We start from the raw sequence: 16923 nt of genomic DNA, 5'->3' as shown, positions 1-16923 counted from the left end.
ACACTTACACATTCCAAATGTTACCCTCACCCTCTCGCCTCATTCCCTCCTGCTATTTGTTACATCTCCTGTTGTATCTTGTCTGTAGCTATTGGAGGACAAGACCTCATCTTACCACGTGTCTAATACATAAACGTATGTATGATATATAGTGTCAAAGAAGTTAATTAAATTGCAGTATGTATAGTGTTCTAAGGCTGCGATTTTGCAACAGGACCATATTAAGTACCAGTAGTTTCAACTTATTGTTAACATTTGTCCCTTACAAAGCTACCCACAGCAAAACCTTACCTTAAATTCACCAGCCAAGGGAAGCTCCTTCCAAAAGCATCTGTAACTTGATGAGGATGGTCTATGTTGTATCTCAAGAAACAAAGCACATGATCTCTGGGTAATTGACTCGAGCCTTGATTAACCCAAAATCACTCCCACTCCAAGACATTATACAATGTAGTGCTCTATCACATTTTGAAGCACAAGCTGTCATTGGAAAATCTGTATTTTAAAAGATTAAGTATAAGTGACTATCTTCGACTCAAGCAAAGCCAGAATTTAAGCTCTACTCCTATAGCTTTTCTCCAGTACATAATAATTTTTAAAAGAAATGTGGGAAATATTTGATTACAACTTGCATGTTGTACACATGAAATCAGATGACAAGATAAATACCAGTATGTTTAATAAAAACAGAAAATATAAGAACATAAATCAGGCAGAGTTACTTTATGCTCTATTTACTCTCCAAGGAACATCACTATTTCATATCAGAAGTCACAGGATGCATGACAGGATGTAAAAAAAAAGACAAAAAAAATATACTGGCATCAATTTCCCTTTCCCCCTCCTACCACAATAGTCTGAGTTGTATCAGATGCTATCTGATAGTGGTATTTCCTAACTGGCACTGACCTGCTTTCAGATACAAGACTGCAGTTTGGAATTAGTTTTACCCTTAGTGTATTTCACATTGTCCACTGTATACAACATTCAACAGAAGTACTCAGACCTGGAGCCCTCGCTTTTGAAGGTCATCTGAGAATCCATGCTTGACCTAGAGCAAAGCAGAAGTCTTTCTGACTCATCAGTGTTTCTTCGAGTCCAGAGCTCTCCTCCTGTGCCCACTGAACGGGGCTTAAGGGAAAGTGTTTCAAATTTGACATAGGTCTCTTTTGCAAGGTCAGCTTCCCTAGCAGATTTTGGTTTCCTGTGAAGTTTTAAAACTTTATAGAGCAAGAAAAATATCAAAGGTAGAACAATCACACATGCCACACTGCTAGTCATGACCAAAATGGAAACTTGAGAACCACTCTCATCGTTTAGTCCATCAGTGGAGAAAATAATGCATTGATCTTTTGTAGGTGGGACTCCTTTGGGACAGACGCATGCCATGTATTGTGTACGAGGCTGCAAACCATCTATTGTGACTTTGTTTTTGCTGGGATCTGTACTCAGAGGCAGCATATCTTTCTCACCATACTTTGAGTACAATACAGTCACTGCAGAGTTGCTTGTGGCATTGATGGTTTTCCAAGTTAAGGTAACTCTTTCATCCGTTTCACTAATAACTTTTAGGTTCTTTATGGTGACGTTCTGTTCAGCCAGTGCTGCTGCATTCAATGAAGTCTCCTCATCTTTCTTGCTTGTTTCTTCAGACTTTTTGTTGTTTCCATTTGTTACTCCCTTTGAACTTTTTTTCCCATCAGCCGTGGACTTGGATTGTTTTTTGTCTGTAATCTTGGCACTTGTTGCCCTTTCAGTGGTAGCCATTGTTGTGGGCAGCGATGTTAAGGGTGGAGGAGGTGTGGTGCTTTTTTCAGATTCTTGCTTGGCTTCCTCCTGTGTGTTATTTTGTTGCTCTGCTTCAAACTTCTTCCCATACTTTTGTGGTGACACAGTCGTAGTGACAACACCAACCACAGTGACAGTAACAGCAGCTTCTGACATTCCCGCCAAATTTTTGGCCTTACATCTGTAGTCCCCTGCATCCTTGTATGAAATCCCGGTCAAACTTATTATGGACCATCTGACACCCTCTCCTGGAGTTTCTTGAATTACTGAAGGAAAATGAAATGCATATAGTAAAACAGTGTAACAGTAACATAAAAAAAAAAGGCAAGGCTATGACATTACCCCTTCCATGCTTTTGCTAGGTTAGAAAAAACCATTTGAACTGAACATATTGTTTTTTTAAACAACTTGCAGAACTCCCTGGCATATGATAGTATTGAAAAAAAGAGTTGAGGTCTGGTGTACACTACAGACCTACATCAGTATAATTACATCACTCAGGGGTATGAAAAATCCACACTCCTGAGCGACATAATTATACCAACCCAACACTCTATGCAGACAGAGCTCTGTCGGCCGGAGAGCTTCTCCGATTGGCATAGCTACCTACCCCATGGGTAGGTTATTGCATAATTACCCATTATGGGGCTTTACGCAACTGTCTGAGGCACTATTTTGGACTACATAGAGCACTGGTACAATCCCATAGGACAATTATTAAGTCTATCACATAATCCAGGAACTTTATACACCACCTCACAAGGGAGGTTAAAGTCTAAACTTGTATTGGAAAGGGAATTATCCTGTTTCACCTAAACGTAGCCCTCAGGTCAGGCTTGGATCATGTGGCTGGAGTAAGAAGCAGCAGCCTGCACTAACCAGGCTTAATCTGTCTTGTGGACTGAACTTTCCCAGAGCTGTCTATCTAGACCCCTTAAGAGTGTACACACACACACACACACACACACACACACACACTTGTAATTATTGTAAGCTCCAAAGGTGAAAGACAGGCACTGTAAATAATTAAACAATTGTAATGTATAACATATCGATTTTACAGACTTCTGTGTCTCCACTATTTGTGTGCTCTACAATGACAGTTGTGACATGAACAGCAAAAGCAAAGACAATTTTATATATAGCATTCCAGTTACAAAAGCTCTCCAAATTTTGGAAAAGTTTGGATTTGAATTCACACTTCAGAGTTCAAACCCACCTCTACAGAATATGTAATCATCAAAATACTTTGAGTTATTAAAATAATTGAGTTCTGAGGCAGTTTAATTTCCAGACTTTTCTAGGAGCTGCAGATTTTATATATTCACTAGCTTCCCCTACTCTCAGACCCTTACTTTTTCTGTCTTTCCTCTTCTACAGTTCTTCCTTAAATCCTAAAGATAATCCTTGGATGCTAACCATGGTGCCATCTACTGGCAGCCTCCAATATTGCACTCTAACAATTCATTTCCACTGATATGCTTATTTTGTTTTAAATGAGTGATATTAGCTTGCTGCTTTGAGTTAAAAGAATTTTTCATAATAAATATAACCATTTATTATTGTGGGCTTACAATAAGTTGTCATACAGTTTCATTCTCACGAATCCATTACTTAGAAATAAGAAAACTTCTGAATTGCTAGATGCAATTACTAAAATTGGCTGATATACAAAAACAATATCAGATATTCACTGTCTCTTTACTGTTCAGTATGGACATTGGTGGTAAATGACCAAAATTCAAACAAACTAATATTTATGACGAAGCCAATACTTACAATAAAAATTGCTGTGTTTAAATAGCTCAGTTATGGCTGCACTGGCTCTTTTACTTGCATTTTGTCCCGGAGACAAGCCAAAACTGAAATTTCAAGTCCAAACCACCCCCTCCAATTTTGGGATCCTGAATCTAAGCCTCCTACCCAGTCTTGGTTCCACGTCATGTTCTGAATTGGAAGTGACCTGTTTGCCCTGTTCATGTTCAGATATGGATGAATTTAACACAAATAGGGGCAAGGAGATTCTGGACCCAAACGGTAGAACTATTGTGAGAAATATCTGGCCTTGTTCATTTTTCACCATTCATAATAATGATCTCAAAGATCATTTCCAAGCACAAACTATCAATGTTTCTAGGTTCTCATATTTCTTAGTAATAAATTATGAAATACCTGTATAGTTCACCGGTAAATTGTCTGACCTGATCCAGGTAAGTTGTGGGGTTGGATATCCAGTGGCATCACAGCGTAGCAGTACATTGCTTCCCAGAGGCGATGTGATTTTTGTTGCTGAAGTCATCACTGATGGTTTAAGACACTGTTCCAGCTCTGCTCTCTGGAACAAGATACCTGCCAGGCTCTCAGGTCCACTACAAGCCACAAGAGGATCCAGAAGTACAACAGAGGTGTCCACTATTTTGGAAAATTCAATTAGCTTTGAAATCCGACAGTCACAAAACCATGGATTGTCCTGCAAACCTTAAGCAGAAAAAAAAACGTATACACTTAGTTTCAAGCATTACTTGGATTTCATTATTAGAGTGGGACATACCATTGTGTCTAAATGCTAATAGGGAGAGTCGTGTGCCTCTTTTAAGTTCATGAAATATTTAATTTGTTCCTTATATACTTTTTTTTTGAGGTTCAGGAAGGAGGGTTAAAGCTGTTTTGTTAACGTTTGATAAACTAGATCTTTTCCCCACAACCACCTGCACAGAAAATGGTACATGAGTTGACATATTCTACACTAAATTGTACCATTTTTTCATTCCTTTGGAACAACCTCAGAAGGAGCAGCCTTGGTTAGCTGCCAAGTAAGGTGTTTCACCAGCATTTGGCTTCTTGGCAGACCCTTCAAGTACAAGTAGATCTTCTAACAGCTATGGTTGTCTTTTGACCTCCACTGCTCTCCTTCTTCCCCTTCATTGAGCATGGAGTTTTCTAAGCTTCTCTTTTCTTTTCAGGCACCTTTTTCAGTGCTTGGATTCTGGCTGAGGAGAGAGCAATGATAAAAGTGTTTATGACTTATACCAACTCTTCTGCCATTGAACAGAGATGGCTTTAAGCCAACAAAGTTTAGATCTGGATCTGAACTTTCCCAATGTTCAGGGGTGTTTGGATTCAGAGATCTTGTTCAGGCCAATCTTTTAAATACAAAATATTTAAAAGTTGTGGAGGGATGCAGAGAGAGAGGGAGGAGGGCAGAGGAACTGTCAAAATAATTAAAGGATCTTAGCATTTTTGATGGCACACAAGGACCCTGCCCCTCCCCATTTGACTTCAGACTATTTGCCCTTTGATTATGAAGAGCATAAGTGAGGGGACATTTCTTCTATTATTGAATTTGATTTCAGGTGAATTACATTGGCCATTTTATAGTAATATAGGTCCAGCTCTTATATTGGTGTAAGACAGCATAGCTCTGTTGACTTCAATAGAGAAATATCTATTTATACCAGCTGAGGATCTGGTCCACAGTGTTTCATTCCTGCCTTTAAATAGCTTCTGATTTGACTTTAGATCTTTGTACACATCTCCCTGGAACACTCCATTTCCTTTGAATATTAACAATAAATAGAACTAATTCCCAATGCAAGCTATTGTTGTAGGTAACACAGGATAGCCTCCAATGCTATGATGATGGGTGCATTAAAAGTGAGCAGGCAGATATAAAATAAAAGCTACTACTTTGCAGTGAAAACCTATAATTACTGGATACTCTGAACAGTTTAGCAAACCAATCATGACTGAAACCTAGATAAGGAGACATAGTACACAGCTCATGATGTGAAAAGATGCATTAACTTTAGGAATAATTAAATAAAAAATTGGAATTATTCCATGTTACCAACACCTTTCTTTTTCCCTTTCTGAATATTTCATTTGCTTCTAATGTCTTTGCATTTTTAGAAAAAATCTGTAGATGTAGAAATACATGCTTCCTTTAACCACCTGACCAAGATTAGGTTATCTTAAGCACAAAGTCAGTGATTGGTTAAGACAGTGGTAAACCCTGACTAATCTCACCCTTTAAAACAAGACTTGACCTGAAGAGATTCCTTGACTATGAGTTTATGACATCACAATCCAATTGTACTCCTTCCAGACACAAGTGATTTTAAATCTATTGACTAATTATTACCCACAAGAAAAGGAATAGGCAAATCCAAGAAAACTGGTTCAAGTATTGTATTTTAAAAAGCTAATCTCCAAAAAGAGAGAGAAAGAGAGAGAGAGAGCGAGCGCACATGCTTCGGAGACGTTTTTTATATATATATATATATATATATATATATCACACACACACACACACAACCTGACAACCTCTGGTGAACTGGGCATATATATAAAAATATATACATAAAAGACCAGTTCACTAGAGGTGAATTTCAACAGGTTTCCTCTAACATCAGTCCATCCTATCTATAGCTGCCCCTTTGCACCGTATACTTAAGATGGGAACGTGGGTAAAACTAGCAGGGGAAGGAGAAGGTCAATGTTCTCAATTTCCAGCCTACTCCCTTAGTACATAAGATAAACTTCCTTCCAATTCATATACGCAGTACAGGTGTCCCAGAAGCCATTAATTGTAAACAAATCCAATGTAATGCCCCGGATTTCCAGGATGTCTAAATGTACATGTCATGTAAGGATGTTGAGACCATTGTGCAAAGTAAAGGTGTCCAAGAACATAAGAACGGCCATGCTGGGTCAGACCAAAGGTCTATCTAGCCCAGTATCCTGTCTTCCGACAGTGGCCAATGCCAGGTGCCCCAGTGGGAATGAACAGAACAGGTAATCATCAAGTGATCCATCCCCTGTCGCTCATTCCCAGCTTCTGGCAAACAGATACACCATCTCTGCCAGGGTAACTTAATGTTACTTATCCACATTTCCTAAATATACATTTCCCACATATTGGAAAATTTGTATGTTGCTGAGTTGGGACAATTATGTCTCTTTAAAAAAAAATTAAATAACCTAAATCACATTTTTTAATGGTCTGATCCTGCAAAGTCTTACTCGTGTGAGTAATAATGATAATAGGGATTTGTAGGATTAGTCCCTTAGACAGGTAAATTATTCACCAATATGACTGAGTGATTGAAATATATAAGCCTATTGTGAAATTTTTAAAACATACAAAGGCGCACAAAAATATCAACAAATAATTCCACTGAAAGCAATTATGGTAAAAGAAAGTGAAGGTTGTAGGATTAAGCACTTAATAGTCAAGCACCTCATATGCAAATGAGCTTCTTAACTCAAATTCATTTCTCACTAATCCGTCCATGCTTTGAAAAATGCTTATTAGGGCAATACATGGTTAATGAAGTTTGTGTGACATATTAATGCCGTGTAGTAAAAAAACAACCTCCTACTTAGAGAGACAAGATGGGTACAATGTAGTTATAGCCTTGACTCTCTAATATCCTGGGACCAACACAGCTAGAATGACACTGCATACCCCATCCTGCTCGTGCCACCAATCTCATTGCAGAGAATTAATTGTAAGACAGCTTCTCAGTGTCCAGGGAACCCCAGCATGCTCTGGAGCACACTTATTCTACTGAAAGTGGTCCTAATGCCACAATCCTTTTCTCGGGGAATGCTCTCCCTGAAATCAGTTTTGACCGGAAGAATGGCAGGATCAACTGCAGCGTTTGTTCCTACTGCTGTCAAAAAACACAGATTCCAGACTGACAGGAAACAATGTTTCTCCTAGTGCAGTGGTCCCCAAACTGGAGGAGTGTTGGGGGAGGCCACAGGCCAGGCCAACCCCCCTCTTCCCAGGATGGCAGGGAGGGAGTGCCACCCAGCCCCCTGCTCTGCCCCCAGACTCGTTCCAACCCCAGCAACAGCTCCACTCCACCCACAGCTCCACTCCACCCCCAGTCCAGCTCTGCCCTCATTTCTCTCCACCCCCAGGCCAGCTCCCCCTCTAGACCCAGCTCCTCCTCCATTCCCAGTTCTGCCTTTAGCCCCAGCTCCTCTGCTGAGCCAAATGTGCAGTAAGGGGGCATGGACCGGTTCCATTACTGGTAAAGTGGGGCATGGCAGGAAAAGTTTGGGCACCACTATCCTAAAGGAACATACCACTATTTCAGTTGCACAAGGGGAATTCTTTTCCCAAATAAAACATTCGACGCACATAAAATATATGCTAGGATAAAATCTGAGCTGTAATAACACATTAGGGAAGCTTCTTGTGAAATATGTTGTCTCATTTGAGGTATTGATGTCAGGATTATTTGAGCTTTGTTTTGTGCTGCATTAACCTCTAATAGTCATTGCAAAATTCTTATATATAAGGTAAACACTTAAAGATGTGTATTACTCAAAAAGGCAACTAACCCTAATAACCTGTTGAATTCTCTGCCACTGGAAATTATTAACATTTGCAGAGACAGAGTTTCAAAGTCAGGCATGTGCAACTGTACATTGACCTTTGAACATGACTAACTGATGCCTGGAAATAACTGGTGTTCACGAACATGTCAGATACAACATCTGAGGGTGCACAAGTTGAGTGCCTGCTGTCCATGTGTGAATGCACAGATATTTGCTCACAAGTCCAACTCACTCAAATACACAACTGCATGTTTAAAATCTGTCTAGTTTTATTTTTTAACTGGTCTAGAGGCAGATGCTATTCTTATTCAGAGAAATGTCCATTCCTGCTTGATATTTTACAAAATGACCTGTTCTCTTCCCTCTGGACTGGAGAAAAAGAGTATAAGGAGATGGAAGTACTCCTAAGATATTGGAAGCGGCTGCTCCTGAAAAACCCCTTAAACGCCAGCAGCTTTCCACAGTAGTAAATTATGCTAAAAACCAGGTTAACTCCCCTATAAGGCCTCTGGTTCTTTCTGGTTCAAAGAAGATAGAAACATACAGCTGAGGGGATGAGGTGCAGTGGGGAAGTGAAGTTCAGGCATCAAGAGTAGGGTGACCAGATGTCCCAATTTTATAGGGACAGTCCTGATTTTGGGGTTTTTTTTCTTATACAGGCTCCTATTGCCCCCAACCCCCTGTCCCAATTTTTCACATTTGCTGTCTGGTCACCCTAATCAGGAGACCCCAGGATTCTCAGAGTTAGACGTTAGCTTTCTGTATGGACCCGCAAGATTGGTAGGGCTAGCAGCTTGTCTCCCTTCACAAGATGGCTGAGTCCTTCTCCCCATAGACAGCTTGTAACAAAACCTCTTTGGCTGACTTTTTCCCTCTTGCAGGTTTCCCAATAGGAAGTTATGACTTGCTATTTATTGCTCATATTGCAGTAGTGCCCAAAGGATTCAATCCAGATCCAGACTCCACTGCCTGAGGCACTGTACAAACAAACATGAGACAGTCCCTGACCCACAGAGTATAAAATAGAAATAGACTGAGCAATGAGTGACAAACAAAAGAAGAGACAGGGAAGCAAAGAACAAGATAATACGGTTACATGGTTATTTAGGCTAGCCTTGAGGGTTCCAGATCATTTGGAAGCACTGGATTTTGTGAATGAGGAAAACTGTAGAACTCCAGACCCACTCCCCTTGCCTCTTTCCCAACATATAAATATACTCCTGCATCTGCAGGTAGAGACGGAGGCTCTTTTCTTAACATTTTCCATAAGAGAGACAAAGATTTTCATAAGTTATCTAATTAGTTCTGAGATAAATAGTTGTTTTCACTGCAGGCAGACAAAATGCAGTTATTTAGAATTGATTCATTAACATTGTTTCAGTTCCACGGGTCCAACATTGACTCTGAGGAGGTAATCTCCTCATTCACATGATGGCTATTTCCAGCCAGTTATGAGCCAGGATTTTCTTCTAATATGAAACCAACACTTAAAATTGTTGCACAATAAGCATTGATTTGCCATACATAGATATGGTATGGTACAAGTAGACAACACTGTACAATAAGCAACTGACAAAGCTTCCTTCCTAATGAACCACAATGGAGTTTCTGTGCAAATGGACAGAAAATGGCAACATCCCACAGTGTCCTTATCTGATTCATTTGGAGACAAGCCTCGATGCTGCAGTGATCACAACAAATTCAAATAATTTGCTTCCTCAGTAACTCATTGGTTATTCATCCCCATCAATGCCTAATAACAGCCCATAGTTACAGTTGTGAATTATAGACTCCAATGTTTATCACAGAAGAATACAGTTATGAGGTCCCTCCTTCTTGGTAAACAGAGTTTCCCCTACACCAGTACATGCTGCTGTGTCAATATGGACTTTAGCTTAGAGGCGAGCTATGTAGGACATTTTCTCTGTAAATCAGTAACCAGCCTCAGAGTGTAATTAAATGCACATTATTCCCCTTTTAGTGGGTTGCAAAGTGGCAATAAATAAAATATTCAAGGTTCAAAACGAAATCCAGATGTTATTAACAGGTGATGTTTCCTCCACCCCAGCTGTGATGTTTCCTCCACTCAAGGCTCTCTGTAACTGCAATACCATCTGCAGCCCCTGCTGCTCAGCTGGGGTTTAGTCAGTGGCTTCACATAGTAAAAGATTGACTGGCCCCTTTTCCCACTGGCTCCCTGTGCTTCCCTCTCCCCACACTGCCACACACAGTGCCATGGAAACAATCACTACAGAGCAGACCCCAGGAAGAGCCGAGTCTTCCCAACTGCCTGGCCAGCACATTCTGCAGAAGCCTGGTGGTTCTGCTGCATTCAGGGTCCTTGGCATGTGGGAAGGCAACGAGGGCAAGATTTCACCCAGCGCAAACAACAGCTCTATCATATGCTGTATTCCCTCGTCCTCTCAATGGCTCTCTAGGAGGGAGACCACAAGGGGAATGATATTACCCTTGTGCATGCCTCAGATTTCAAACCACAGTATGCTCCTGCAGCCCTGTCCTGCCACCATAGACTTCGGAGGGAGTGGGATTGAGCCCTTGGTGCCCAAATTGACTGAAGAAACATAAGGAATTAAAATGCGTCAAGCAAGGGTAAAGTTGGGGATTACTAACAAGCCTAGTGAAAGGCCAGGTTCTTCTTAGCTAGACAAAAGCAGCTCCTGGTTTTCCAGGGGCACAGTCAGTCACGTCGCCTGAAGATTTGGAAAGGGAGCCTTCTCCTGCACTCTCTCCTCAGGTTCACTTATGACACTGCAGCTAGCAGAGCCTTCTAAATGTTAAAAATCACTTGGTTTGGGTTTGAGTTTTTGTTTTGTTTAAACACACCAGCGAATAATCTTGTTTTCCTGATTCTGCCAACCATTGCTCACATTGTGCAGAACGCTGACTGCCATTTTACTGGCAACATTTCAACAACTTGACTTTGCTGTAAGTACTGCTAGGAAGCTCTGAATTTCAGCTTCGAGTGACACTATGCTTTCAGCTAACAAGCCAGCTAGAGCTAGGGCACCTAACTGGATGCTCCCACAGGAGGGGGACAAAGTACCCAGGACTCTCTGCAGGTTCACTTTGCAGAATTTTCATCCAGAGAAGGCAGAAGGTGCAGAGAACTGCAGATCTGTGAAGAAGTGAAGCTTTAGCCCAATGGTCTAAATGGTTTAGTCAGCTCCTTTGGCCCCTTCTTATTCCTGGCAATGTGGTTCCTGCAGGAGAAATGCTACCATTAGCAGGCCAGCCTCTCTGAGAGGTGCAGAAATGTAGCCTTAGTTAGCACTGATTCAAGCAGAATTAATTAAGGCATGGAATCCAAACAGATACTCACCACCTCTGGGAAAGGGGAAAGAGCTACACAGAACAACTGCTCTTTGGTTCCTCTCCCAGCCCCAAAAACCTCAATGAGTCCCAGCATATCTTCCACGGGACATCAGACAGGGCAATGTCACAGAGCCACCAGTCTCCCTTTTTCATGGTTCCTACCCAGAATCCCTTCTGCTTGGAGAAGTGAAGAAGAGGGTCAGGCTCATATAAATCCTACTCAACATGATACATTTTTAAGCAACAAAAGTACAGCAGGGAGGGCCTCTCTCTCTGATTTTGTCACCAGATCCTAAAATCTATCAGGTAGTAACAGCCATGCCCCTCTGGCACAGACCTGAGGGTGAGACTCCTGCAATGAGTGTGTGTGCTCATGCGCGAGTGTGTGTGTGTGCGCGCATGCCCTCGCACATGAGTGAGAAACACAACCAGGGCTCCTGGGCACTACAGTAATACATTCAATAAAGAGGACGAAAAAGCAGGTTTAGTGGGAAGGGGATTATGGGCTTGTCATGGAACAATCCAAAACACAAGCAGTGTGACACTTCAGATCTCCAGAGGTTCACATTCAGATTAATTATATAACAATCATTGTCTGATTGCACTCTAATAGACTCACAATAAATGGCTTTGGTAATGACTGGAAATGAAGTGAATCATTCACAGCTAGCCTAATTTATAGTTGCTCCAAATTCTACAAAGAAATCATCATTTTATTTTCAGGTTATTTGACTTCAGTATGTAAGTCTGAAGGTAGGTAATTGCATACTATCTCCACAGAACATAGGATCCAAAAACTAGAGGCAAATTGGCGCCTGAATCCAGTGAATCTACTGCCCTTTCATCTCTGGAGATACGGGTTCAAATCCACACTTGGTTCACAAATGAAAATGAGCTAAAGGTCTCATGCTAATTCCCCTGAGGACATTTTTGCACATTATAAAATCATCACATAACATGGCACAATCAGTCACGTGTGCTCAAGGGAATACAGGTGCTAGGGCTACAAGGCTTGTCAGGATTAAAGCCTATTGACAAACTTTGCGAGCACTCAACCAGATTCCACTATCTTTGCACAGCAAGGGCAGCGCAAAGAGACTGGAAGTTGGCTAGATCTCCCAAGATGAGGATTCTGATATGGGCAAAATCCTCAGCAGGTTTAGAGCTGACATACACAGCAGCTGGGAGGTTAAATTCCCAGCACGGGTAGATAGACACGTGCTAGCGCTGCTCGAGCTAGGACTTAAAAAGAGCAAGGTTGTCTCAGTGGTACGAGCAGCAGTTCAGACTAGCCGCCTAAATGTATAGTCAGGGGGTCAAGCAAGAGTGTGCCAGGGCAGCTAGCCTGAGCTACTACAGCCAAACTAGCTCATGCAGAGCGAGCATACGTATGTCGACCTGGAACTGCACGTCACAGCTGCTGTATAGACATACCCATAGCCAGCTCCTACTCTCCTCCCTCCTGTAACCATCAGTGTAGAGGGAGTGTGCAGGGGTAGAGACAGAACACACTGTGCTCCAGCCATCACCAGGTGTGTAGATTAGAGCAGCCCTCACCTACGTGAAGGCTGGTTGTCCCAGGATCAGGGAGTCACCCCCTGCTCCCACATGCAGTCCATCCCCTCCGGACATGCTGCATCCACAGAAACTGAGTGCAGTGGAGAATCCCTCACCAATTATACCTACTCCTACATACAATTTTTTTTGAGCACCCAACGATCAACATATTATAAAAAACAAGTATTAGCCAAAATATTTACAGAACTGATGAGTGATTCCTGTGGGCCACACAAGTTACAAAAAGCTAAGTGTGTTATACTAACATTTTAAGACATGCATTAGTATTTTCTACACAGTGTTTGTCCCAAACATTAGCAGTAAAAATATTTAAAATGAAGAGCAGGCAGCAATCAGCATAGCATAAGCAGCTTCACACTATATTTTAACTAACATATTTGCATTGATAGAACAATATTTTGCATGTTTATAGCATCTTTTATCCTGAATGATCCCAAAGCCCTTTGCAAACTATGGCCTCAATCCTGCAAACACTACACTAAGCTGCTTCCCTTTTAAAGAGAATATTTTGACATGTTTTATGGAGATATACCTATACCTATCTCCTAGAGCTGGAAGGAACCCTGAAAGGCATCGAGTCCAGCCCCCCCTGCCTTCACTAGCAGGACCAAGTACTGATTTTTGCCCCAGATCCCTAAGTGGACCCCTCAAGGATTGAACTAACAACCCTGGGTTTAGCAGGCCAATACTCAAACCACTGAGCTATCCCTCCCCACAAATAAGGAATGCAATGGCCTCCTGAGTTTACCTAATATGACTCTCTGTGCTGCTGGATCTGTGTTCCTGGACGGTGTAGCTTCTGAAAAGGGGGGCCAAATGTCCATTAGGTCGGATGGCAAGGTGGTTAGTTTGTTGCTGGATATGTCCAGGTAGGTGAGGTTTCTCAGGTATCTACCAGCCTCAGACGGAATGCTGGTCAATTTGTTGTTATGTAAATCAAAGGTTCTTAAGTTGGGCATCTCCACAAGAGACTCCCAAGGGAAACTTGACAGCAAATTCCCATCCAGACGCAACTCATGCAGCTGCTTCAAATTATAAAAGCTGCTGGCATCAATGTTAGCCACACAATTGTAGGTCACCCACAGGTATTTAAGGTCCACCAAGTAGTAAAAGGCTTCAGTGGGGATTCTTCGTATGACAGTTTTTTCTACGCGAAGTTTTACTGTGTCCACAGGAACATTCACAGGAATCTCAAACATATCAGGGTCATTACACAGCACAGACCTAGCACCAAACAACAAAGAGAGATCTGTATTTCATTACCAGAGACTTGCATCTCAAATACATAAGTGCTAATACCTTTTCCACCACCACTACTGCCAAAATATCAGATCAAGCGCGATCTTCTATGTTTAAAAGATAGTAACAATTAGGAGGTGGACTTTCTTTCTAAAGAGAAAATAAATATAAAATAGCAATGATACTGCTGCATTAATTCCAGATAAATTCAAATGCTACCTTTTACCCAGTCATTTTAGGGCCAGCAATGTAATTCAAGAACAGAAGGATTTTATTTGTATTTTTATCATTGAAACAGGAGATTCATGACCTCCGTTTTAATAAAAAGTCTATAATTCTGTGTGTCACTTTTTCTAATTTCTCTTCAAGTGTGGAGATATCAAATATTTAAGGCACGACGGTAAATATATTTGTGGAACTTTACTTTGAAAGTAGGTTGAAGATTACGAGAAAAAAAAAAGGAAAAATTTTCAAACTGGGTGCTTAAATTTAAGATTCTAAATCCACAGGTAGTCACCTAAATAGAAATGGCCTAATTTTCAGAGGTTCTGTGGACTTTCTACTTCCATTGACTTCAGAGGTGCTGGGTTTTCTCAGAATCTCTGAAAATTAGGCCATTTCAATTTATTTTAAGTTCATACATATGGATTAAGGAGTCTAGGCATCCAGGTTTGAGAATTTTGACCAAAGTTAATGTCTCTCCTTTCTCTCCATATAGATGCTGATTTATGAAGAATATCTCTTTTCCTTTCTCCCCACCAGAACTTTGTATGAGATATAGTACAAGAATAAAATTAGCTGAAATTGTAATTCCCAAATGAGCAACAATGCAATGTCTAGTGCATCTGCTGTAAAATATTTCAAAGTGGTTAAGCTCTTTCTTTATCATCACACTTTTTCTATTGTCTAACAATGAAATAGAGTAAAGAAAACTTTTGCATTTATCTAAAACCAGGATTACCATACCAGGGCTAACTGGTTTGAGAATGGAATTTTCAAGGAAATATCGACATTTAGTAAAGTAGAGTGCAGAGAGAAGTCTCTGTAAAAACTGAAGATTTAAAAGGCGTCCAGCTGCTAAGTAAAAACCAATAAGACAAGACATTATTGCTACCTGTTAATATCCATGCACATTGCTTACCATGTAAAGTGGCCTAAAAATGGAGTAAACTTCCCCCTTTATATTTCTAAAAAGTACATGAACTAAAACTACACAGTCTGCACTCATCAGTGGTGTCAGAGAATGTTATTCTAAATTTCCATCAACCTATTTTCCTATCATTACGTTGTGTAATGGCAATAAAGAAAGGCATACCTTGTTCCAGTGCCATCACTTCTGCCATGGTAAATGCAAGTGCATTGTGAAGGACAAAAACTGTTTACCTCTTCAAAAAAGCTAATCATGATGCATAAACAAACAAGCAGATACATGACTACCTCCCAGCAAAATTGATATGAACAAAATCTAAAAACTTTTATTCCCTGGCACTCATGTGCTGTGTGCTATGAATGTGAATGTAGACATCCATTTAGTAATAGCAGATTACACTGGATTAGCTGAGATCTGTAGCTACTTAACCTTCAAATGTATCCTTAAAGGGATCAGTTGAACCAGCTTGTTCTTTATTATGTCAAAGGAACATATTCTGTTAAAATTATATCTATCACATATCAGGACATAATCTTTATAGTTAATTATATTGAATACAGATTTTCTAGATATATTTTGACATATCCCTTTACTTCACAGGGGTGTTGTGCAGTTTAGTTAGCTAATATTTGTAAAGCACTCAGATTCTGGAAGGAAGTGTACTATATAAGTGTAACATGTCAAAGACAGTACTAAAAGGGGCTAAAAGTACTGAAAGGGGCATATTCTAAGACTGAATAACTATACAGTGCAGACTGTACCTGCATTTTAATATTAAAAACAGTCAAGATTAATAGCACAATGAGGTTTTACAACTTTTTTTAAACAATTTTTTCAGGCTTTACCAAAAAGCTTAAATATGTTTAAATAATAGTTGAATTCTGAAAAGAATACAGATGACTTCATATAAAACTTAAATGTTAATAAAACAGTCGAAAAATAAACTAATTTTTGGTACTATCTACTGATTGTCAATTGATAGCACCAAAAATATCACGTGAAGTGAAATCCCCTTAGATTGTGCTTTAAAATGTGTGTTCTTCGTTCTTCCTTGAAACATTAGAATGTTTGCTTTTTAGAACAGATTAGCGGATCTCAGAACAAACTATATTCTCTCTCTTTATTTTATTGTTAGTGCAAGGTAAAGAGTTCAACATCCAGCATTCCAAAAGGGTCTGTATCACTTTAAAAAAGACACAGGAACTGGGTAACAGGAAGTGAACTCAATATGTTAAGTAGTTGTAGTTGGATGAAGCAGTTTTAGTTGAGATCGACCTGAGTGTTGTTCATATTTTATATTACCAGTAGACAAGATATTTATTCTCCAAACATCAGAAATACCAATATCAAGTTAACTACCACCTACAATTGAATCTTTGAAAAGATATTCATCCCTTCAGCCCTGAATAAACTGATTCCCAAGATGGCCAACCCTAGGCATTCAAAAACCATGAGTCAGGCCTCAAAAATCCTGAGATTATCTT

The 16923-nt window shown here is 40.3% G+C and overlaps 1 protein-coding gene across 1 annotated transcript; it reads right to left on the bottom strand.

Annotated features, from left to right (window-relative positions):
- Nucleotides 1-646: 646 nt before the first annotated feature.
- Nucleotides 647-16051, bottom strand: LRIT3 (leucine rich repeat, Ig-like and transmembrane domains 3). Its single transcript, XM_065596216.1, has 4 exons — nt 15605-16051; nt 13799-14274; nt 3961-4266; nt 647-2054 (listed from the first exon to the last, which is right to left on the bottom strand). Exons 1-4 carry the CDS (start codon nt 15718-15720, stop codon nt 988-990), a joined length of 1965 nt encoding a protein of 654 aa, XP_065452288.1. The 5' UTR covers nt 15721-16051; the 3' UTR covers nt 647-987.
- Between the last annotated feature and the right edge of the window lie 872 nt (nt 16052-16923).

Source organism: Chrysemys picta, chromosome 5, assembly GCF_011386835.1.
Source record: "Chrysemys picta bellii isolate R12L10 chromosome 5, ASM1138683v2, whole genome shotgun sequence".
NCBI classification, from domain to species: Eukaryota; Metazoa; Chordata; order Testudines; family Emydidae; genus Chrysemys; species Chrysemys picta.
This window is presented reverse-complemented; position numbering and strand designations above follow the sequence as displayed.

Excerpts from the sequence above, each read along its gene's own strand:
- LRIT3 (XM_065596216.1), bottom strand. The coding sequence starts at position 15,720 with ATGTATCTGCTTGTTTGTTTATGCATCATGATTAGCTTTTTTGAAGAG. Across the intron at positions 4,267-13,798 it reads AGCACAGAGAGTCATATTAG|GTTTGCAGGACAATCCATGG; the intron begins GTAAACTCAGGA and ends TTTCTGCTTAAG. Across the intron at positions 2,055-3,960 it reads TTTACCGGTGAACTATACAG|TAATTCAAGAAACTCCAGGA; the intron begins GTATTTCATAAT and ends ATTTTCCTTCAG.